We start from the raw sequence: 25124 nt of genomic DNA, 5'->3' as shown, positions 1-25124 counted from the left end.
AATTGGTCTTTCGGTTGTCGCTCCCTCTGCCCCTTTGCAATTAATTATCGAGATCGTCAATTGTTTCGCTCTTCATTCCTCTATCAATTCATGCGCAATCTGCGAGGTAGCCCTCATCGTCGTTTTATTGGCGAAGGGTTGCAGCTGACCCCTTGTTCTGTTATTGCGTTGTCACTGTAGAATGTGGTCAGCTTGTATTGTTCAGGGACGCGGAGGGCGAAAGGTTGTGAATTTCCAATTTTCTCTCCTCTTTATGCTACGCTGGCAATCTCTAACTTTGGCTGCTGATTTCTTTCAGTTCTCTGCGCTCCTACGAAGATTCCAAAGTACCTTAGTGATAGCTGAGCACAATAATGAAAAGTTAAGTCCGATAACCTTGAATACATTGACTGCTGCCAAGAAGCTCGGCGGTGAAGTATCGGTGCTTGTTGCGGGAACCAAATGTGGGCCAGTAAGTTTTAGTTATCTATACGTTACGGGATTATCCTAGGGATTGTATTACTCTGTTTTTATACTACTAGGTAAGGCGAGGACATGGTGGAATCCATTCTGATAAAGTGCTTCCGGTGTTACGTAATTGGATCAGTGGAGATCCTATGTGCTAAATTTTGCTATTTTATTAAATGTTAAGAACCCGCTGTAAGCGCTTAGTCGTGATAACGATACTTGTAATGAGGATATGGATTTTACTTGTTCTCAGTCCAATTCAAATCACTTTGCTTGGAAGGCGCAGAGAAGGCCTTGACCCCTTAGTAATGTAGCCTTTCATTTTTCTTCCATCTAATTAGACATTGTGTTTTTCAGGCTGCCGAAGAGCTGGCGAAAGCATCTGGGTTGGCCCGCGTTCTTGTGGCTGAAAATGAGGCCTTCAAGGGTTTTCTACCAGAGAGTATAACTCCATTGGTTCTGGCATCTCATAAACAGTTCAATTTCACTCACATATTGGCCGGAGCCACAGCCTTCGGCAAATCTCTTCTCCCTCGAGTTGCAGCTAAATTGGATGTATCTCCAATTTCAGAAATCATTGACATTAAGGGACCTGACACATTTGTTCGAACAATATATGCGGGTAAGCAATGGTCTCCCTAATATGTATATTTGTGTGATGGACCGCCTAAATTTGGATGGTAACTTGTACACCATGTCTATTCTACTGTTTCACAAGGTATTAAAGAGTCTGGGCAATGTTGTTATTGGTGACATTTCCCACAATTCATTCATTGATCTCGATAATATTTGAAAATTCATCTTAGGCATTAGTTTCATTTCAGAGGATCTGGCTACCATCTTCCCTTACCAATTTTTCTCTTGAAAAGGTCAAACAGTTAATTGAAACATTCTTTAATACTTATAAATTATTGACTTAACTGGCCTGGCATCCCTTACTGAAAACCAGCTCTTTGGCCATGGCGAATCTCAACTACAGTCTACATCTTGCATTAGTTCTGTGCTTTCATACCCCTATTATTATTTATAATTCATCTTTATTATTTATAGCTTTTTTGTAATGGACCAAATATACTAATACGACTCCACTATGGTGCTTGGGAAAGCCGTGTATAGAGGGAGATATTATTTTTAAAAATTCACTTTGGATCAGTAGCGGATACAGAAAAAACTCAAGGGGGGGGGGGGGGGGCGCAAAAGATACCTTGAGTTACCTTTACTTTTATTGTAATAAAAAATAATCAAGTCACATTCAAAGTTGAAGAAGGTTTTAATAAAAGTGATTATGTAAAAATACAAGACAATGCTATCTTATGATGTAAAAAAAGTTAAAATTGTGGTTCTGCAATGTTTGGCAATACGGGCGGCCACACAAGGGGGGGGGCACGCCCCCCCCCATCTGTATCCGCCACTGCTTTGGATTGTAGGGCCATATCATGATTTGCAACTGGTCTAATTCTTCTGTGTGTAACTTTTCTCTCAGGGAATGCCATTCTTACCTTGAAAAGTAAGGACCCAGTGAAGGTGATAACTGTCAGAGGTACAAGTTTCGAAGCCGCCAAGTTAGAAGGAGGTGGAGCCAAGACTGAGGCAGCACCTGCAGGAGAATTCAAGAGTGATCTAGCTGAATTTGTTAGCCAGGAGCTCACGAAAAGCGATCGCCCTGAATTGACCAGTGCTAAGGTGATTGTGAGTGGAGGTAAGATCAATGGATAGTCCTCATTTAACCCTTTCTCTCTCGCAGGAATTTCGGTTTCCACTCCAGGAAAGATCATGTCCATTTCCAGTATGCATCAGGCATTTGGAAGATGGGACAAATTATTTTGTTTATAAAAATAATAAAATGTATTGTTTACAAAGTAGTTTCGTAGATATTTGATAAAATGTATAAATTTTTGTTGTATAAAATATATTTGAAAATATTATCAAATATAAACATTTACATGGGATCGTTGCTAACGGCTTCCGAGTGTAGCTGCATAGCACGACAAAGCACAACACGCAGCTGCACCCGGAAGCCGTTAGCAACCATGTCTCTTGCTGCGAAAACCTACGTTCAAATTTACATGGGATTTAATACGGGGCCGAAATATCGGAACCTTGAGCATATAAGGGTGAAGGGTGGTTCTGATTTATGCTGAGTAACTCCTTCATTTACATTTCAATTTGTATCTGATAAAATTATAAAATCGATGCTAATTGAATGTAACCGATTGATGCACGATAGGATTCTATACTCGGTGCATACCTATTTGGCAGTCATTTGCTTTTATGGGTTATATTTCAGCCTTTGATCTTCACGAACGTTAACTATTCAACCTTGAGGATGTATTTACGTTTTGTATCTATACCAGCCCTTAATCACATCTTAATCTTCCCCATTGAGCAAGTATTTGTCAGTCATATTTACCAGTGACTAATTCTTCATGATAACAATTGCATTATCTCTTTGCTTGCATCAATTTGTATTACGTCATCATTAAGCCAATATAGTTCACCATTCTAATTTAGATTGCATTCAGCTTCTCTGACCGATTGCCTTTGACCTGCAATTTTATTCTTTGCATTTGATAATAATGAAGGAAGAAAATATGGAATTTGGGTAAGGTTTTAAATGCTGCGGTAACAGGCTGTGGATAATGGTACCTTGTAACACTATTTGAAACTCTTCTTATGAGAAGTAAAGATCACTCTTTTTTATATTTGATATAAAAATCCCTTTTCTGCTTCCTCTTGGATTTATTACATACCAGAGTTCTTTTCAATCTTCCTCATTTATTAACCATATTTTTACTATTTCATTTATATTGTTTGTATACCTCATTTTTTCTTCTCTTTAGGACGTGGTATGAAATCTGGAGATAACTTCAAGCTCTTGTACGATCTTGCTGACAAGTTGAATGCTGCAGTTGGTGCTTCCCGTGCAGCTGTAGATGCTGGATATGTCCCTAATGACCTTCAGATTGGTCAGACTGGAAAGATTGTTGCTCCTGTAAGTTCTCCTGCGAATGATTTTTATTTGATTTGTTTTTTGAATTTATTTCCATTTTCATGGGTAGTACATTAGGCATCCAAAACTTATTTTTTCTGTTTGGATTCACTAGATCATGCCATGTATCAGATATTTCATTTGAAACTTCTTTGAGAATAAGTCTGAGATTTGTTGGCTGTTAGTGATTGTATTCAAGTGCGAAGTGGATAATCTTCATCCTTCTATTGATGTTCGTCAGTAAATGATAGTTTTTCCTAGTTTCTGAAAACTTTCATCTATTTCTCCTAATAGTGTCCCCCAATTGTTGAGGTATGGTTTTAGGAAAAAATTTCTCACATGCAAAGCAAGCATTAACCTTAACCCTTGCGCTGTGGGAGTTCATGATTTTAGCTGCCAGCCAGTGCAGAAGAGACCCCCTGTGCAGGAGGCACCCCCTGCCATAAGGGCTTGTCTGGTAGAATTAAGTCCCTTAGCCAGTGGCATAGCAAGGGGAGAGGTCCAGGGGGTCCGGATCACCCTTCCCAAAATATAAAAGTGGCACAGTGACTTTTCTTCATACAGGCATCCCCCGAGTTACGTAAGGGATGCGTTCTGGCAGACTCTGCGTAAGTCGAACCTTTGCCTTAGTGCTTCAGAGATTGCGATCGGCGCGGTGAAATTCTCTGCGGAGAAATACGCGGTAAATTCTCGATGAAGTTTCATTCAATTCACTGCGATATTCATGAACTCTACTGCGTATTCTTACGTTATTAGATACAAAATCGATAAACATTAATATAGTCTGAGAGTTGCATCTCGAGCATTGCCAATCAAAATGCGTGATATTATTCCCAGAGTTGACCGATCGCGTGGATTCGGAAAAGTACGGTATCTCAACGCTACATTACTAAACTGAATACTTAAATTGATTCATTATGTTATACTGCGATCTAAGGGCCCAAAGTATGCTTCGTATACCTACCTATAATTATTATATCTTCTGCCTTTTATATATTACATTGATCGATGAATCTGGTGGTTTCACTGTCACAGTTAATACACATAGGAGGAGTGTCTAGGACGGTCTAGGATTACGAGCAAATAACACACAAAAAAATACCAGTAAATTACTAGTTTCTTAGATACATTCACACGCACATACACTCAATCTTTCACGCACGGAAACTTACTTTCATTCTCTCATATCTCAATAAAATAACGTGAAAATATCATCATTTTAATATTTACTTCGCTGGAAACATCAAAGAGTATTTCCAAAGCACAAAGCTAATTAAAAGTGAGCTTTTATTCAGCCAACTCCGTCATTAACGTGAAATAAAAATAGTGGGGAAAAGCTTTCAATGACGCAATATTCATTTACAGTTGCACACAATATGAGAGAACGAGAAAATGCAGCTTAATAAAATTTTCCGCCAGAAACATGTAAAAAATTACGCAATTAATATCGTGTGTCAACTTTTTCTTAAATTTTTCGCGGCGTTCATTGCCAGCATTCAAAATTTCAATGCCGTTACGTGCGTACTAAACAATTCTTTTCCGCAATAAATATTTCTGCTAGAACTTCATTTTCTTTTAATTCCACAGATGGAAATGTCCAAACTTAAGGATACAATTTTTAAATAGTTGAAAGTCGGAGTTCGGGTGTGAATGCTGTATAACAAGTTGTATCGTACAGGAATGAGCGCAACCACTTCCATCGCTAGAACTGCAAATTTTCACGTTGATTGCTGACTTGGGATTTATAAGCGATTTTTATACAGAAATTAATGAAAATTCCTTCGAGGAATGACAAAAATGGGTCAATTTGTTAATTTTATCACGTAAAAAATTCGATAACTATTCGATATTTTTTCTACCATAGGTTGTATGAGCGAATATCTACTTCTTCGCGCTCGCATTGGAAAATTAACGTAATCATTTGAAATACGGTTATCGATTACGTAAGTACGGATTTACGTAAGTCGAGACATACGTAACTCGGGGGATGCCTGTATAAGAAAACAAAATATTGAAAAATAATGAATTTAAAAAAGATTTCTTTGAAAAATAAGTTTTTTTTTCTCGATTATTAAAAGTGTTGAAATTACTTTTACTACTCTTTACATAACACTCTCTTTTTCCAAAATCTTCCCCTCTGGTTTTGGACCCCCCCCTCCCCCCGAACAAAATTCCTGGCTACACCACTCAGTGACACAGCAAGGGGGAGGTTTTGGGGAATAAGAGTACAGAGAAATTTTAAAATTTAATCCATTTTACTTCATTGGATAAATATTACCAATGGAATAGTGTAAGGATTAATGAAATATCCCTCAGAGAGCCGTAAAACTCACCATTTTGAACCACATATCTTAAAAACTTTCTCGGGGAAGGCACCCTTCAGTATTCTATACCCCTCAAGTATTAGTTGCTCCTAAAACCCCCCTAACCTCATTTCCTAGCTGCCCACCTGAACCCACTGCCCTTACCAAGCCTTATGGTGTGGGAAAGTGCCCAAGTGCAAGATATCCAGGTAGCAATAAATATTTTAGGTAAATGCTGCAGTCAATTTGCAAAATGTACAGAAACGTTCCCACACTGTTACAATAACGTTCAACGTTTAAAGCCTGGGTGATCAGCATGTTGAGTGTTCATCGTGCTCTGTTGAATATACATATACATATTACATACCCAGACAGAATGCTTTTATGGCAAATAGCTGGCCAAATGCTTACTAATTGAAAGAAAGTTGGACGTGTCCGTTGAAATCTGGACCTTAGTCACCCAAACTCTTCAAAGCATATGAATCCATAATGAAGCTTGGTGAGTGCAAATATATAGCATATTCTTAGAATCACCTAATTTGCTTTCAACATTATTAAATTTATTAAATAAGGGTAACACTTTCACGGTCCGACAAAAAATTGACCCTAAGCATCACATATTTTGATTAAAACTTGTGTGTGGGTGCATAATCACTTCAATATCTATACTCTGTGATTGTTCTACAATAGTTATTTTGCCATTTTAGCTTGCATTTGCTCCTTGGTCTCATATATGGATGCAATTTTTGTGAACATTTTATGACTTTTAATGTCTGAAACTTGTCGATAAATTTGACTAGAGTCTTTTCCTATACTGATTTTATGTTTCAACGCCCAGCAATTGATAGACCATCCAGTTTCAGCATATTTAGGAATTTTTATAGTACATTTTTGTTTATCACTTGTACATGATGAAAGTTAAAGTGTCTTTGTGTCATTTAGACAACCTTTACACGCTTCTATCTTCTTTCCATTCCTGATGCCTGGTGGTGACATCTAAATCGAACTGAGCCAATAACTGCTTGCCTGTTTGCTTTCCAGTGTCCATTCAGATCTGATTTACCATATATTCTGGCATGCAAGATGAGTTTTTGACCCAGAATAATCTGCATAAAAGTTGGGGGTTGTCTTACACACTGGGTCTGGGGCCGTACTCTGTATTTCATCGGTATTGCGCCAATTGGTATCCCTTTCAAGCCCACAGACTGGACATCATTTTGCACCGACAATGGTTTCCGTACCAATGACAGCACCTCCAGCAATTCTGTATGGTCGTCGGTATCAAACCAGTCGGTACGGTTCCCCCTCCTTCCCAAACAGGGAAGAACCGAATATACCCAAAGTTAGAAGTCATGTGACGTGTCACCACCAATGAAAGAAGGGAAAGAATTGTAGAAACAAGTGAAGACTCATTTGTATGCATTTGTTGTCATTGTTTTAAATGTTTTTATTTTCGGAAGTTGTGACTTAGATTAAGATAATCGATATTTTTAAACTCGTTAACATTGCTTATATAATGTGTTGTATATATATACAGTGAGTCCTCGTTTAACGTCACTTACCGTTCCTGAAAAATGTGACGATAAACGAAATGACGTTAAACGAAGCATAATATCCCATAAGAAACAATGTAAAAAGTGAATATCCGCTCCTAGACCTCACAATTCCTACGCGAAATAAATGTTAGCGTATCATATCTGGGGCATTTTTTACGGTGGGAATGCCAAACTATCGCATAAATACGAGTTCCTGTCTTCGTCGACGACAATAGCAGCAGTGACGTAAATCCTTCTCCATTTTTGTATCTTCCAGCATTAGCTTTTCGGCTTCGCTATGGTGGTCGCCTGGGCATCATCATCGCTGAAACATCGTCGCAGTTACAGGAACCAAAATCATTGTGAACTCTGCAAAAAAAGTGACGACAAAAACTCCCGAGTTCTACACGGAAAAATGCCTTGAAATCACTTTTTAGGTTCCTGAAAACCATTATGTCAAGTAAAACCTTGCGCACCTATGCAAGAATTCATTTTGCAGAAATTTTTGCTAAATCCATAATCGCAATTAAGAATAAACGCACCGTTTTACACTTTGCTGAGACTGACTGTATTACCGCCCACGAAACGAACAACCTGCGACGCCCGCCGCTTCGCCTTTTTTTCGCGCGAAATTTAAAAGACATGACGTTATCGCGAAGCGTAGGTGCGATAAACGAATGACGGTCTCAAAATTTTCGTGACGTTATCGCGAAATGACGTTAAACGGGGTGACGTAGAACGAGGACTCACTGTAATGTATAATGGCTCTGCCTACAGAAGCGAAGGAAAGGATATTACAACATCGAAATATAGTATATAATATCTTATATCTATGTCAAGGTAATCGATAGTTAATGTCACATTAGAATATAGTGGCCTATTCAAAGGTGGTAAAAGAGATAACATTGCGAAAAACCTTATATTTACTCGTTGATGAGGGGAAAACAAAAATGTAATGTATAATGCACACGGAGGAATTCATGAAACCCTCTAGTCGGTGGCCGTACCGACATTTTTTTGGTGTCGGTTCGGCTACCGATGATCTCCCGTTTTCACGTCGGTGCCGAACCGATTGGGTGCATACAGAATCGCACGACTGCTTACCAAGATTGGTGTGATGTCCCACCCGATGAATCGGTGCCGCACTGATCAGTTTGGAGATACAGAATACGGCCCCTGGTCTTATGATGCCAGTTTTCAAACTTTCCTGCTGGACGTGGTCACCCCACATGTTGGGGGAAGTAAAAAATTGCCACACCGGCATCTCTGTCGTTCTTTATGAAAGCGGCAGGGCAGTTCAATTAATAATAAGTTAAAACTGGTGCAATGAGCATAGCCAGACATGTTTTTTCTGGAAAAATTGTAGGTCATCTTATATGCTGGAATATATGTATGGTACTACACTTGTGCCGAATGTGCTATAGCAATTAGGTGGAAAGGAAACAGAAATTTATGAATATGTTGTCTAATATGGTACATAGAATTAAGTTTCCTAACCTCTGGTACTAAATCAGTATGGAAGTAACTAGTATATTATTAATATTATATAAATATAAATTAATATATACTAGTAATTCTTTGTGTAAGCTGTTACTTAAACCTCTCACTTATGGAAATAATCTTCTTGAACATTTACTCTTAGTTCGGCTAGTGGACTATTAAGACAAAGTAGGGCTGTTTGGGCCAGTGTTTGCTTATTGTTACCAAAGTCAGTGCTTTGAAGCCATCTTGAGGCATATGTCACCACTTAAAGAATAATAGTACATGACGGATATACATATTTGAACCATAATAGAAACTACATAATTATGTTATGGTCAACATTGGTAGTCCATGCCCCTGCTGCAAGATTACTGTCTGTTTGAAAGAGGTTTCTCTGTACAGTTTGAATAACTCTATTGAGTAGAGTCTGTAGACAAACTTCCATTTTAACATTTCTCTTTGCAGGATCTCTACATAGCTGTTGGTATATCTGGAGCTATTCAGCATTTGGCTGGAATGAAAGATTCTAAGACAATTGTTGCTATTAACAAAGATCCTGAGGCACCCATATTTCAAGTTGCTGACCATGGTTTAGTTGCAGATTTGTTCAAAGCTGTACCTGAGTTAACACAGAAGCTCTAAGATAATTCTTTTTGAATAATTCCTTTTCATGAATTTTAAATGAAACATTTGGATAATAACCACAGTGTTATTCTTGTTTATAAATTTATTTTTATATCCATTGATTTTCCATTTGGAATGTATATTGTATATCAGAGCACCATGTGCAAAGTAAATAAAAAATAATTGTATAAAACTTATGTATCAAAGCTTAATCTTGATATTCGCCTCTGTATAAAACAATATTCTTTTCAGTTTCATATAACTTCACCTCATACAGAAGCCCTGGGTTAGGGAGCTCTTGTTTAAGATTGTTCCAAATGAACACAGCAACATTTTCCGAAGTGGACACAACATCTTTAAAATATGGCACATCTTTATCCAAATTCTTGTGATCCATTGGTTTCATGATTGCATTCTCCATGTAGACTTTGAGGTCTGAGATGTTCATAACCATTCCATTGGCAGGATCCAAGGGTCCACGAAGAGTCACCTCCACTAAAAAGTGACACCAAATCAATATTACACAAGTCCCTGATTATTATATAACCTAATGAATATTTACCTACCGACGTAATTGTGGCCATGGCCATGGAAATTGTTGCACTTTCCGTATGTCACTTTGTTCTCCTCATCTGAAAGCTGTGGACTAGAGAGGAAACAAAATGAAATATATACTATCTTAAACCACTTCTGATAGCTATGCACGTAGTAGCTCTCACCTATGAAGCCTGTGACATGCACTGAAAGTTTCTCTTCTTGTGAGGTAAGCGATGGGTGAAGCTGACATTTCCAAAATTACTGCTCAAGAACGACGTGAGGAGATAGACTGACAGCTAATCACCAAGTAATATACACTTGATCCCTAAACTAACTTATCAGTCTACGATTTCAGCTCACAGAAGAGTGAAAGTAAACCTGGGAATGGAGAAAAACGTTCGAATGTCAACTAGTGGATAGAGCGGGCATATTTCAAGGATGTATTACATAACACGACGCGAGCATTACGTGATCAAGTTTTGAAAATACCATAAGTTAAACAAATAGGCTATAACATCCCTGTAATACCGTGGAAATTAGATTTAACCCTCACTGATTACCAGCATTTGTTACAAGAGATCTTTTTCAATAATTTTGTAATAAAAGCCAAGCGCAAGCAAGCAAGAAATTTAGGCAACATGTAACGCGCATTATTTTAACCCATGAAAGGTCAACCCACGCCCAGGGAAATAGCGACAAAATTATGCTAACACATAATGCTTTCTAATTATGGTATAAGGACGGTTTTTTCAATAAAACTTACTATTACACCTTTAAATCGGTTAATTTTATTCTTTTAAGCAAGATAGTTATTCTTTCTTATTACGAATTGGCAGGAGAGACACTCTTAAATATAAGTGCAGGCAACGTTCCACTCGGACATTTAATAAGACATAAAACCAGATATAGCAAAATAATTACCTTTAAAGTATAGATAAGTAAACAAAATGTATGTAACTCAACATTTCAACCGGCATAAAGATTAAATATGTACAAAATAATACGTTTTATACTATGGCGCTATCCAGATATGTGTCTCGTGGAGAACGCTAGTAAAGGCAACTTAATACACTGAATTTTACGAAACATTATAGCGAAAAACCGACTGAATCTACCTTTAAAGTAACGATAAACACCAGGATCAATAAAAAGTCATTAATAAGGACGTTAATTTATCCGTTGTTAAACCACATAACATGAAATACTGAGGCGCTATCGAGAGGTGGGCAAGTCGCAAAAAGAGATTGCAGTGTATATGTACCCTGGACATTTATTATTTCACCTATGCGACATATCTGAAACAAGGATTTGTAAATGAAACACAAAAAATCAAACATATGGTAACGTATCAATCCCAACCCCGAATTAATATACAACAAAAACTACGCATGTTCAAAAACTAAGGCGCTATACTACGCATGTACAAGAACTAAGGCGCTATCCGCATTCAAGAACCAAAAGTAGGTGCATATTAGATCTCTTTAAGGACAAAAACATTCAAATAATGAGGATAAAAATGTATTTACAATATTGTCATCAAGCTAATATGTTGGAGTAACACAACCAAAATGTTTAAAAATAGAATTAAATCATGTCCAACATGGAACAAAAAAATATTTGACAATAAAATCAAAATAGGGTTTTAAATGCGATATTTTCAAAATAATCCATCTGTATTTCGGATCGAATCTCGTCTACATCACGAGGCAACACATCACAGATTACGTAACACACGTAGCCCATAAGGATTTACGTTACATAGAGACACTACGAGTCGACAAATACGAGGTCGCCCAGCCCGAATCACCCGCATGGAAGGTAAGTGGTGTGAATGCTAAAATATTTTTTTTCGAAGATCTCGCCCGGTATAAAGCTGTGATGTCAGCCTAATCGTAGAAAAACATGTTCAACCAAGGGATTGAAATAAAAAACGACAGCGTAAGTACTTTTCCCCTTCGAAATCTAGGCCTGGATCGCCCAACCCACAACCCGTCGACACCATCAACAAAATCTGGATGAGTTAAACATTTTTAAAATTTTTATTTTCGGTAAAAATGGAAAGAAATTTACTGAAATCCCAGAGGAAACGAAAGCACGACGATACCACAGTTTAAAAATTACACTGAAAAATTTACGACTCTAGAGGAAAATCCTGGACCCACAGAAAATTGGAAGTTAGAATGTAAATGTGACATTTTAAAAAGACTCCATCTGAATTTCGGATCGAAACTCGTCTACATCACGAGGCAACACATCACAGATTATGTAACACACGTAGCCCATAAGGATTTACGTTACATAGAGACACCACGAGTCGACAAATACGAGGTCGCCCAGCCCGAATCACCCGCATGGAAGGTAAGTGGTGTGAATGCTAAAATATTTTTTTTCGAAGATCTCGCCCGGCCTAAAGCTGTGATGTCAGCCTAATCGTAGAAAAACATGTTCAACCAAGGGATTGAAATAAAAAACGACAGCGTAAGTACTTTTCCCCTTCGAAATCTAGGCCTGGATGGCCCAACCCACAACCCGTCGACACCATCAACAAAATCTGGATGAGTTAAGCATTTTTAAAATTTTTATTTTCGGTAAAAATAGAAAGAAATTTACTGAAATCCCAGAGGAAACGAAAGCACGACGATACCACAGTTTAAAAATTACACTGAAAAATTTACGACTCTAGAGGAAAATCCTGGACCCACAGAAAATTGGAAGTTAGAATGTAAATGTGACATTTTAAAAAGACTCCATCTGAATTTCGGATCGAAACTCGTCTACATCACGAGGCAACACATCACAGATTATGTAACACACGTAGCCCATAAGGATTTACGTTACATAGAGACACCACGAGTCGACAAATACGAGGTCGCCCACCCCGAATCACCCGCATGGAAGGTAAGTGGTATGAATGGCAAAATATTTTTTCCCGAAGATCTCGCCCGGCCCACAGCTGTGATGTCAGCCTAATCGTAGAAAAACATGTTCAACCGAGGGACTAAAATAAAAAACCACAGCGTAAGTACTTTTCCCCTTTGAAATCTAGGCCTGGATGGCCCAACCCACAGCCCTGGACACCGTCAACAAAATCTGTGAAAGTGAAACATTTTTAAAATTTTTATTTTCGGTAAGAATGGAAAGAAATTTACTACAATCGAAAAGGAAACGAAAGCATGACGAAACCTCCGTTTACAAATGCATTTGAAAAATTTACGACACTAGAGGAAAATAATTGACCCATAAAAAAACTGGAAGTAAAAATGTAAATGTGACATTTTAAAAAGACTCCATCAGAATTTCGGATCGAAACTCGTCTACATCACGAGGTAACACATCAAAGATTATGTAACACACATAGCCCATAAGGATTTACGTTACATGGAGACACCACGAGTCGACAAATACGAGGTCGCCCACCCCGAATCACCCGCATGGAAGGTAAGTGGTATGAATGTTAAAATATTTTTTCCCGAAGATCTCGCCCGGCCCACAGCTGTGATGTCAGCCTACTCGTAGATAAACATGTTCAACCGAGGGACTAAAATAAAAAACCACAGCGTATGTACTTTTCCCCTTTGAAATCTAGGCCTGGATGGCCCAACCCACAGCCCTGGACACCGTCAACAAAATCTGTGAAAGTGGAACATTTTTAAAATTTTTTATTTCGGTATGAATGGAAAGAAATTTACTACAATCCAAAAGGAAACGAAAGCATGACGAAACCTCCGTTTACAAATGCATTTGAAAAATTTACGACACTAGAGGAAAATAATTGACCCATAAAAAAACTGGAAGTAAAAATGTAAATGTGACATTTTAAAAAGACTCCATCAGAATTTCGGATCGAAACTCGTCTACATCACGAGGTAACACATCAAAGATTATGTAACACACATAGCCCATAAGGATTTACGTTACATGGAGACACCACGAGTCGACAAATACGAGGTCGCCCACCCCGAATCACCCGCATGGAAGGTAAGTGGTACGAATGTTAAAATATTTTTTCCCGAAGATGGAACCCGGCCTAAAGCTGTGATGTCAGCCTAATCGTAGAAAAACATGTTCATCCAAGGAATGAAAATGAAAAACGACACAGTAAGTACTTTTGTCCTCTGAAATCTAGGTATTGGATTGCCTAACCCACTGCCTACGACACCATCAACAAAATCCGGAAAAGGTAAAAATGTTTTAAATTTTTATTTTCGGTAAATATGAAAAGAAATTTACCACAATCATAGATGAAACGAAAGCACGACGATACCACCGTTTTAAAATTCAACTGAAAAATTTACGACACTAGAGGAAAATACTGGACCCACAAAAAACAGGAAGGAAAAATGTAAATGTGACATTTTAAAAAGACTCCTTCAGAATTTCGGATCGAAACTCATCTACATTAGGAGGTAACACGTCAAAGATTATGTAACACACATAGCCCATACAGATTTACGTTACGTAGAGATACCACGAGTCGACAAATACAAAGTCGCCCACCCCGAATCACCCGCATGGAAGGTAAGTGGTATGAATGGCAAAATATTTTTTCCCGAAGATCGCGCCCGGCCTAAAGCTTTGATGTCAGCCTAATCGTAGAAAAACATGGTCAACCAAGGGATTAAAATGAAAAACGACAGCGTAATTACTTTCCCCTTTGAAATCTACGCCTGGATGGCCCAACCCACAGCCCTGGACACCATCAACAAAATCTGGAAAAGTTAAACATTTTTAAAATTTTTATTTTCGGTGAAAATGAAAAGAAATTTACCACAATACCAAAGGAAACGAAAGCACGACGAAACCTCCGCTTAAAAATGCATTTGAAAATTTAAAAAAACTAGAGGAATATAATTGACCCAAAAAAAATCGAATTAAACATTTAAATCTCTCATTTTCAAAACTCTCCTTCAGAATTTCGGATCGAAACTCATCTACATTATGAGGTAACACATCAAATATTATGTAACACCCATAGCTCATACAGATTTTCATTACATAGAGATATCACGAGTCCACAAATACTTGCTCGCCCACCCCAAATCAAGCGCATGGAAAAATAGGTGATGTGAATGGGAATATATTTTTTCCCGAAGACTGTGCCCGGCCTTCCGCTGTGATAACACCCCAATCGTAGAGAAAAATGTTCAAATAAGGGATGAAAATGAAAAACGACAACGTAAGTACTTTTCCCCTTTGAAATCTAGGCCCGGGGTAGCCCACACCACAGCCTGCGGCACCAACTAAAATTCTTTAAAAAAATTTAAATTCTTTATTTTCGGTGAAAATTAAAAGAAGTTTACCATAATTATTATTATTATTATTATTATAGAAGAAGTAAAAACACGACGATATCACCGTTTTAATATTTAACCGAAACAATTACGGCACTACAGGAAAATAAAGAACTAAGCCAAAAAAAATCGAAGTTAATTTTAAATGTGACATTTTCTAAGTTTTCCATGAGAAATTCAGATCAAAACTTATATACATTACGAGGTAAGACACCAAAGATTACGTAATACCCGTAGCCCATACCAATTTACATTGCACAGGGATGCCACGAGTCGACAAATACTAGGTCGCCCATCCCAAATCATGCCCGTGGAAGATAAGTGATATTAACGGAAAAATATTTTTTCCCAAAGACTGTGCCAGGTCTTCACCTTAGATAAGAGCTTAATCACAGAAGAACATATTTCACCGAGGGACGAAAATTTAAAAACGTCATCCATTAACTTTTCCTCTTTGAAATCAAGGCATGGGATAACCCACAGTCTCCGCCACCAATTCAAAACAGGGAAAGGTAAAAATTTTATATCTTCCTTATTTTCTGAAGATTTTTAAGGAAACTTTCCACACAACTAGATGGCAGAACGACACGTCACCGATGTTAGAAATTGGATATAACCAACGGAGGATACTGAAGGAAAATATTTTACTGACAAAAAAAATCGAAGTAATGTTTTTAACGCGTTATTTAAAAAAAATTGGAATCGAATTTCAAAGCGTAACTCTTCTATATTACAAGATAAAACATCAAATATTGCGGGAGAACGCCATTCCAAACTTTAACTATGTATAATGTAACTGCGAATCAATAAATATTAATAGGGCGCCTGCACGAAATCGTCCCGGCGCGGCGCGGCGGATGAGAAATGGCACGTACTGGATTATATGTTTCCCGTCGACTCTTTTTGTGCCGATTGCTGATATTATTTCAGGATGTTTTAAATAGTAAAAGTATGTTATTCCATAACGTAATAGTACATCAGAATCATTTCAATACTTTTCCGCTTTGATAAATAGCCACTGATTGGCAGTGGCGGATCCAGGATAGGGAAAAGGGAATGGGGCTAAGTGGGGTCAAAAATACCAGCAGTATATTGGGGGTCGGAAATAATTACCATGCTATCTAACGTAAATTGGATTCCCAAGGAGGTTAACGTTCGCTATAGCCCCCGTAGCCCCCCATAGATCCGCCACTGCTGGTTGGCCCACCTTAAAATTAATTTTATCGTTATTTTCGGAGAATAAGAAAAGAAATTTACCACACACTTATATTTAATAATGGCTCATGGTAAGAAATGTTTGCAATTTTATCTACTCTTTGTTTGAAAAATAAGAAAAGAAAAGATACACGAAATAATCGAAATATAATTTTCACTGGGTCATTTACAAATAATATAAAAGCAAATTTCGAATAATCCTTTTGTCAAGATATAAAATCAAAATTGATGTAACAGGCCATCCCGAAACCAATAAATAATATTCAGAGCACATGCAAGTCGCGAAGTACTACAACCCATTTCATTGATTTTTCTTCCTGAAATTATGCTTGAATCTATCTTGAAATATCTTGATATCTATGCCCACCTCATTTGCCCAGCTAGAAAATCACGATTAGGAAAAGTAAAAATTTTATAATTTTGTTATTTTCTGGAAAGTATTAAATGAAATTATTCATGATCTTAGATGCAACAATGACGCAACGAGTGAAAAATTTAATTTGGAATTTAAGACAATTATGACAATATTTAAGACAAATGTATGGAAAATATTTAACCTTCAAAATTTTAAATGATATTTTCTCCGGGTAATCACGCAACAATTGAAGAAAATTTTAAATGAAATTCAGATGGATTGATATAAAATGAAATAATAAAATGAAAGAAAGAGAACTTCCTTAAAACCGTAATCGATGTACATACAGGGTACTCCCGGGTCACCAAATACTAGTGCGCCAACGGGTAATCGGCCCTATGGAAAGAGAAATCATACGCATCGGAACTTATTTTGTCCCAACGAATTTGACGCGCCTAAAATTGTTATTAAATCTACATCAGCGTATAATAATCTTATCTCTAGCGTTAAAAAAACGCAAGACCCATTTCATTGCTTCTCCGCTTAAAAAACCGTTGGGCCACTCCATCCCAATTTCATAACAGGTACTTCAGACTCAGGAAAATTAATTATAATTTAATCATGTCGTTATTTCTGGGAAATAAAATATGCAATTTTTCATAAACTTAGATAGAAGCGAGGCACAGTAAAAAATTTTTAAAACGGGATTTCAACAAAATACGACGCTAAAACAAAATAATTAGCCTGGAAAAAAATGAAAATATATCTTTCACTGTCATTCATAAAAAATAAAGAGAATTTCCATTGTAAATGCACCTCAATATAAATATTACACATGAATAGAAGGATCAACAACTTTGCTATTTTCACATAGTAATTTATTGAGGCCGACCATGGTTTCGTTACACAGTAACATTATCAAGGTGAAAAATGCAAGTAAATTGACAGTGTTGGGTAGGGAAATCTTGTAATGTATTTCCGCACCCAACCCTCTGCTATACATACTATCAATTTACCTGCATTTTTCACCTTGTTACGAAACCATGGTCGGTGTCAATAAACTGCTACGTGGAAATAGCAAAGTTGTAGATCATTCTATTCCTGCGATTATGTATTTCCACCAAGTTACGCCCGCTACTATTAATAATATTACACATCATTATTTGTGAAGCAGAACATCCCCAAACCAATAAACAATATGCAGAATCTTCCGGAAATCGGCCCAGTGGAAGACTGGCATCGAAAAATGTTTTTTACGGCGACTTTAACGCGCTAAAAACTGTTATTGCTCTAAGATCATCGTAAAAACATGTAATCGCGTACGTTTCAAATTCACAAGACTTATTGCAATACTTTTAAACTAGCCTTGGGCCTGCCCACCCCAATTTTCGGGCCAGATAGATATGGGAATTCGTTTTTCCCCGAACCATATAGGACTTTAATAAACGCTAGTCCGAACTTCGTTTGAGCACTTCATTTTTTTTTAGCTGTAAACGGCTTGTGTCCTAACACCCTCTGCCACACGCCTTTTAGGCGGCTGCGGGGTATTATGTAGATGTAGATGAATTTCAAATCAAGGATTTCACACTCAGTACAATTGAAAATTTTATGACTCCGTGTTAACGGAAAATATTTACGAAAATTTTATGAACGTATATACAACTGAGCTGCGGTGAAACAAACATTTGACGAAAAGGCACGAAACGATCCGATTCATTTCGGACCAGGCCGGCATGAAGCTTTTCACTTTTGAAAGTTAAGGATCCCATACACTTTATTTTCCGCGTCGCATAGTTTCATGCCGTGTGGCACGAAATTGTCGGAAAAAGTGGTTAAAGAGCCTGACCGTGCGTGTGCACCGCACGGGGGTTAGGAAAGGGACCGCCGAGGACACAAAAGACCAGCTTATTGGATGTCCCTCGAGCCCATGCCCTTCATAGAACTGAATGACCCTTTTCTATCCCCTCCGCGCGGTCTTCCACTGCTATTTGTGGTCTTTTTTCCGAAAATATATTCGTAGCTTATACCTGAAGTTAGTCATGAATTCTTCGTTTTTCGCTTATCACATGGAAATTTCAATCGGAGTTCTAGCGTTAACATCAGTGGAGTTCATTTCAGTTCCAAATCAGCCAATATGGAATAAAAATATGTAGTCTAAACCCGTCAATATGATCGTTAGGAGTTCGCTTAAAACTTCTTAACGCTCAGACAAACACAAGGAATTCATTTTATATATTATTAATCCATGGGAACAACAAATATTTGATTATATATAACACGGCTAAATTTCACGGCCCAGACCTAAATTACATAGGGAAAAAGTAATTACGCGATCGCTTTTTATTTTAATCCCTTGGTTGACCAAGTTTTTCTATGATTATGGTGTTATCACAGCTGTAGCCCGGGCTCGATCTTCGGAAAAAAATATTTTACCATTCATACGACTTACCTTCCATGCGGGTGATTCGGGGTGGGCGACCTTGTATTTGTCGACTCGTGGTATCTCTACGTAACGTAAATCTTTATGGGCTATGTGTGTTACATAATCTTTGATGTGTTACCTCCTAATGTAGATGAGTTTCGATCCGAAATTCTGAAGGAGTCTTTTTAAAATGTCACATTTACATTTTTACTTACAGTTTTTTGTGGGTCCAGTATTTTCCTCTAGTGTCGTAAATTTTTCAGTTGAATTTTAAAACGGTGGTATCGTCGTTCTTTCGTTTCATCTATGATTGTGGTAAATTTCTTTTCATATTTACCGAAAAAAAAAATTTTAAAAATTTTTACCTTTTCCAGATTTTGTTGATGGTGTCGTAGGCAGTGGGTTGGGCCATCCAATACCTAGATTTCAAGGGGGAAAAGTAAATACGTAGTCCATTTTTATTTTAATCCCTTGGTTGAACATGTTTTTCTACGATTAGGGTGACATCACAGCTTTAGGCCGGGCGCGATAGTCGGAAAAAAATATTTTACCATTCATACCACTTACCTTCCATGCGGGTGATTCGGGGTGGGCGACCTTGTATTTGTCGACTCGTGGTATCTATATGTAATGTAAATCTGTATGGGCTATGTGTGTTACGTAATCTTTGAAGTGCTACCTCGTAAGGTGGATGACTTTCGATCCGAAATTCTGAACGAGAGTTTTGAAAATGAAAGGTTTAAATGTTTACCTCGATTTTTTTTCGGTCAATTATTTTCCTTTGGTTTTTTAAATTTTTCAAATGCATTTTTAAACGGAGGTTTCGTCATGCCTTCGTTTCCTTTGGGATTGTGGTAAATTTCTTTTTATTTTTACCGAAAATAAATTTTTTTTAAATATTTCACTTTTTCAGATTTTGTTGATGGCGTCGAGGGCTGTGGGTTGGGCCATCCAAGACCTAGATTTCAAAGGGGAGAAGTACTTACGTTGTTTTTTTTCTTTTTAATCCTTTGGTTAAACATGTTTTTCTATAATTAAGGTGTTATCAAACTTGTAGGCCGGGAACAGTCTTCGGAAAAATGTTTTCCCATTCATATCACTTACCTTCCGTGCGGGTGATTTGGGGTGGATGACGTAGTATTTGTCGACTCGTGGTATCCCTATGCAATGTAAATTGGTATGGGCTACAGTCGTTACGTAATTTTTTATGTATTACCTCGAAATATATATAAGTTTCTTACTGAGTTTCATGTGGAGTATTTAGACAATGTCAAATGTAAAATTAACTTAGATTTTTTGGTGGGTCAATTATTTTTCTTTAGTGCCGTTTTATGATTCCTTTAAATTTTTAAACGGTTATATCGTCGTGATTTATTTCAGCTATGATTGTGGTTAATTTCTTTTAATTTTTACCTCAAATGAAGAATTTAAAATTTTTTTACTTTCCCAGATTTTCTTGTTGGTATCGCAGGCTGTGTGTTGGGTCATCCCATGCCTTGATTTCAAAGAGGAAAAGTTAATGGATGACGTTTTTAAATTTTCGTCCCTCGGTGAAATATGTTCTTCTGTGATTAAGCTCTTATCTAAGGTGAAGACCTGGCACAGTCTTTGGGAAAAAATATTTTTCCGTTAATATCACTTATCTTCCACGGGCATGATTTGGGATGGGCGACCTAGTATTTGTCGACTCGTGGCATCCCTGTGCAATGTAAATTGGTATGGGCTACGGGTATTACGTAATCTTTGGTGTCTTACCTCGTAATGTATATAAGTTTTGATCTGAATTTCTCATGGAAAACTTAGAAAATGTCACATTTAAAATTAACTTCGATTTTTTTTGGCTTAGTTCTTTATTTTCCTGTAGTGCCGTAATTGTTTCGGTTAAATATTAAAACGGTGATATCGTCGTGTTTTTACTTCTTCTATAATAATAATAATAATAATAATTATGGTAAACTTCTTTTAATTTTCACCGAAAATAAAGAATTTAAATTTTTTTAAAGAATTTTAGTTGGTGCCGCAGGCTGTGGTGTGGGCTACCCCGGGCCTAGATTTCAAAGGGGAAAAGTACTTACGTTGTCGTTTTTCATTTTCATCCCTTATTTGAACATTTTTCTCTACGATTGGGGTGTTATCACAGCGGAAGGCCGGGCACAGTCTTCGGGAAAAAATATATTCCCATTCACATCACCTATTTTTCCATGCGCTTGATTTGGGGTGGGCGAGCAAGTATTTGTGGACTCGTGATATCTCTATGTAATGAAAATCTGTATGAGCTATGGGTGTTACATAATATTTGATGTGTTACCTCATAATGTAGATGAGTTTCGATCCGAAATTCTGAAGGAGAGTTTTGAAAATGAGAGATTTAAATGTTTAATTCGATTTTTTTTGGGTCAATTATATTCCTCTAGTTTTTTTAAATTTTCAAATGCATTTTTAAGCGGAGGTTTCGTCGTGCTTTCGTTTCCTTTGGTATTGTGGTAAATTTCTTTTCATTTTCACCGAAAATAAAAATTTTAAAAATGTTTAACTTTTCCAGATTTTGTTGATGGTGTCCAGGGCTGTGGGTTGGGCCATCCAGGCGTAGATTTCAAAGGGGAAAGTAATTACGCTGTCGTTTTTCATTTTAATCCCTTGGTTGACCATGTTTTTCTACGATTAGGCTGACATCACAGCTTTAGGCCGGGCGCGATCTTCGGGAAAAAATATTTTGCCATTCATACCACTTACCTTCCATGCGGGTGATTCGGGGTGGGCGACTTTGTATTTGTCGACTCGTGGTATCTCTACGTAACGTAAATCTGTATGGGCTATGTGTGTTACATAATCTTTGACGTGTTACCTCCTAATGTAGATGAGTTTCGATCCGAAATTCTGAAGGAGTCTTTTTAAAATGTCACATTTACATTTTTCCTTCCAGTTTTTTGTGGGTCAAGTATTTTCCTCTAGTGTAGTAAATTTTTCAAATGCATTTGTAAACGGAGGCTTCGTCATGCTTTCGTTTCCTTTGGGATTGTGGTAAATTTCTTTTCACTTTTACCGGTAATAAAAATTTTAAAAATGTTTCACTTTTCCAGATTTTGTTGATGGCGTCGAGTGCTGTGGGTTGGGCCATCCAAGACCTAGATTTCAAAGGGGAGAAGTACTTACGCTGTCGTTTTTAATTTCAATCCCTTGTTTGAACATATTTTCCTACGATTGGGGTGTCATCACAGCTGTAGGCCGGGCACAGTCTTCGGAAAAAATATATTCCCATTCGCATCACATATTTTCCATGCGCTTGATTCGGTGTGGGCGAGCAAGTAATTGTCGTCTCGTGGTATCTCTATGTAATGTAAATCTGTATGGGCTATGGGTGTAGCGTAATCTTTGATTTGTTGCCTCGAAATGTAGATGAGTTTCGATCCGTAATTCTGAAGGAGAGTTTTGAAAATTAGAGTTTTAAATGTTTACTTCCATTTTTTTGGGTCTATTATTTTCCTCTATTTTTTTTACATTTTGCAGTTAATTTTTAAAACGGTGTTATCGCCGTGTTTTTATTTCTTTTGCGACTCTGTAAACTTCTTCAAATTGCTACCGAAAATAAAGAATTTAAAAACTTATTACTTTTTCATGTATTATTTTTGTCGCAGGCTGTATTTTGGGCTATCCCAGGCCTTGATTTCAAAGACGAAATTTGAATGGAGAGTTTTTCATTTTCATCTCTTGGTTGAAAATGTTTGACTATGATTAGGGTGTTCTCACGGCTTTACGCCGGGCACAGTCGTCGGAAAAAAATATTTTCTTATTCATGTCACTTCCCTTCCATATGGATGATTTAGTGTGGCTTCCCTATTATTTTTCTACTCGTGGTTTCTCCATTTCTATTAAAACGATTTGGGTTATGGGATTCCCATAATCTTAGATGTGTTCACACGTAATATTGGTGACTTTACATCTGAAATTCGCTTTATCGGTTTTTTAAAATGACGAATTTAAACCCATTTCTCGAATATTTTTCTGGCAAATTATTTTATTTCTCCGTCTTTTATGTGTGAAAGTTATTTCAAACCCTCAAGTCCTATTATTTTGATTTTATTTAAGTGTCTATACTTTTTCCTTTCATCGCAGCTGCAAATTAATCAGACATAAAAAATTTTTACTGTTCCTGAATTTGATTTGGTGCGGAGACTGTGGGTTGTGCAAGCCCAAGTTTAGTTTTTAAAGAGGCTAAGTGATGTTATATAATTGTTTTTCATTTTTTCCATTTGGTCTCGCATGTCTTCTCTGTTATGTATGCTTTATCTCAGCTCTAGGTACGTCACAGTCGTTAGAAAAAAATGACTTCCAAGCCTGTTCAATCCTTTTTCATGGGCGTGATTTCGTGTGGGCGCCATAGGCGGATCCAGGGGGGGGGGGGCACGGGGGCACGTGCCCCCCCAGACCCTCAAAAATATGCAAGATTTTTAATACGGTCCCATTATCATTGCATTCGTTTTGTATTGCGAGGTATCCTTGTGCCCCTCCCAGGAAAAAATCCTGGATCCGCCCCTGGTGGGCGCCCTAGTATTTGTTGACTCCAGGTTACTGTATTTATTATTAAACGATTTGGTCTATGGACGCTTTGTAATCTTCGATGTTTTTTTATCGTATTTTAGAGGAGTTCGGACAAAAAAATTCCCTGCAATTTAAAAAAAATTACCCATTGAAACTTTACTTCGATTTGTTGGTAGGTCAATTATTATTATTTATTTTCCTACTTCGTTAATTCCAATTTTAGAAACTGCTCCGGCTGTGTCTTTATTTCGTCATTGAATATCACAATTAGGTTTGCGTTTTGAATAAAATTCGCTTTTTACCTTTTTGAATGTGTCAGTGTAAATGTTAACCACTACTGAGGATTTCTTCGGTGTCGAAATGTAATAGCGCCCTATTTTTAAAAAAATTTGGTTTTTCTAAGTGAGCTGAATGGTTATGGGGATCCTATGTTTAATAAATTTTGTTATTTCTTCTTTCTTATGAAGCTCGTTGTTTTAGATTATTCGTATAGGTGTTCAAATGAATGACCCAGTGACATATGGCCTGCAATCACTTTTTTCGACGAGGCGTCATTCCGATAGCGCTCCAGTTTATATAATGTCTTCTGTTTCTTTATCGTTATACTACGATGTTTTTAATGATCCCCTTCACAGATTATAATATTTCCCATTGCATTAAGGAATAATTTTATTCGTGCCTTGTCTTTATGCTATGTAACATCCAATGTCAAAGTTTACCTGATTTCTCGTTTCCCAAGGGGTCTGTTTTTTAAATAGCGCCCTAGTAATTACAGTGTTATTGTTAACATACATTTGCTGTAAACGGGTTGCAATGGTACGTTACATATATATTGATTGCTTACCTCTACTTGTACGCTTGTTTTCAAAGCATTGTCGCTTTTATGTATTTATGAATAACCCAATAAAGCTTTGTCTACACTAATATGATAAAGTCTTATTTTCACCCATTATATCAAAAATACATTATTTTCATATTGTTAAATTAAATCATTAACGTTACTTTAACTATTCCACCTCGTTTCATTAACAAATTCGCTTAAATAACAATAATACAAACCATTCCTTCTTTACATATTCACTGTCGCTATTTCCCAGGGCGTGGGATGACCTTACGTGGGTCAAGATAATGGACCCCAACATGTATATTATTATTTTCTAAAATCATCCGTCAAATAATGATATTCGATTAGTACAAAACATTTTCTTCCGATATTATTGCATTCCATCAATATATCAGGTAAATTATTCAATAACATCAAGATCCTTCAGAATAAAAACATCACGACGTGACTCCAGTGCGCTTGGACCAGAACTGGACCAGAATTTCGTCTGCTACGCTCATTAGTTTTTGGTCTTTGGCCTGCATATGCTGCAATACGTTTA

At 37.2% G+C, this 25124-nt stretch overlaps 2 protein-coding genes across 2 annotated transcripts; one reads left to right on the top strand and one right to left on the bottom strand.

Annotated features, from left to right (window-relative positions):
- Nucleotides 1-64: 64 nt before the first annotated feature.
- LOC124168995 (electron transfer flavoprotein subunit alpha, mitochondrial) lies at nt 65-9577 on the top strand. Its single transcript, XM_046547441.1, has 6 exons — nt 65-223; nt 299-451; nt 805-1069; nt 1931-2146; nt 3288-3439; nt 9222-9577. The coding sequence occupies exons 1-6, from the start codon at nt 182-184 to the stop codon at nt 9396-9398; spliced, it is 1005 nt and encodes a 334-aa protein (XP_046403397.1). The 5' UTR covers nt 65-181; the 3' UTR covers nt 9399-9577.
- LOC124168996 (6-pyruvoyl tetrahydrobiopterin synthase) lies at nt 9469-25092 on the bottom strand. Its single transcript, XM_046547442.1, has 4 exons — nt 24996-25092; nt 10100-10295; nt 9947-10026; nt 9469-9875 (listed from the first exon to the last, which is right to left on the bottom strand). The coding sequence occupies exons 2-4, from the start codon at nt 10165-10167 to the stop codon at nt 9589-9591; spliced, it is 435 nt and encodes a 144-aa protein (XP_046403398.1). The 5' UTR covers nt 10168-10295; nt 24996-25092; the 3' UTR covers nt 9469-9588.
- Between the last annotated feature and the right edge of the window lie 32 nt (nt 25093-25124).

This window comes from Ischnura elegans, chromosome 12 (genome assembly GCF_921293095.1).
Source record: "Ischnura elegans chromosome 12, ioIscEleg1.1, whole genome shotgun sequence".
Taxonomy (NCBI): Eukaryota; Metazoa; Arthropoda; class Insecta; order Odonata; family Coenagrionidae; genus Ischnura; species Ischnura elegans.
This window is presented reverse-complemented; position numbering and strand designations above follow the sequence as displayed.

Excerpts from the sequence above, each read along its gene's own strand:
- LOC124168995 (XM_046547441.1), top strand. The coding sequence starts at position 182 with ATGTGGTCAGCTTGTATTGTTCAGGGACGCGGAGGGCGAAAG. Across the intron at positions 452-804 it reads CGGGAACCAAATGTGGGCCA|GCTGCCGAAGAGCTGGCGAA; the intron begins GTAAGTTTTAGT and ends TGTGTTTTTCAG. Across the intron at positions 3,440-9,221 it reads CTGGAAAGATTGTTGCTCCT|GATCTCTACATAGCTGTTGG; the intron begins GTAAGTTCTCCT and ends TTCTCTTTGCAG.
- LOC124168996 (XM_046547442.1), bottom strand. The coding sequence starts at position 10,167 with ATGTCAGCTTCACCCATCGCTTACCTCACAAGAAGAGAAACTTTCAGT. Across the intron at positions 10,027-10,099 it reads GCATGTCACAGGCTTCATAG|TCCACAGCTTTCAGATGAGG; the intron begins GTGAGAGCTACT and ends TTTCCTCTCTAG. Across the intron at positions 9,876-9,946 it reads CCATGGCCACAATTACGTCG|TGGAGGTGACTCTTCGTGGA; the intron begins GTAGGTAAATAT and ends GTCACTTTTTAG.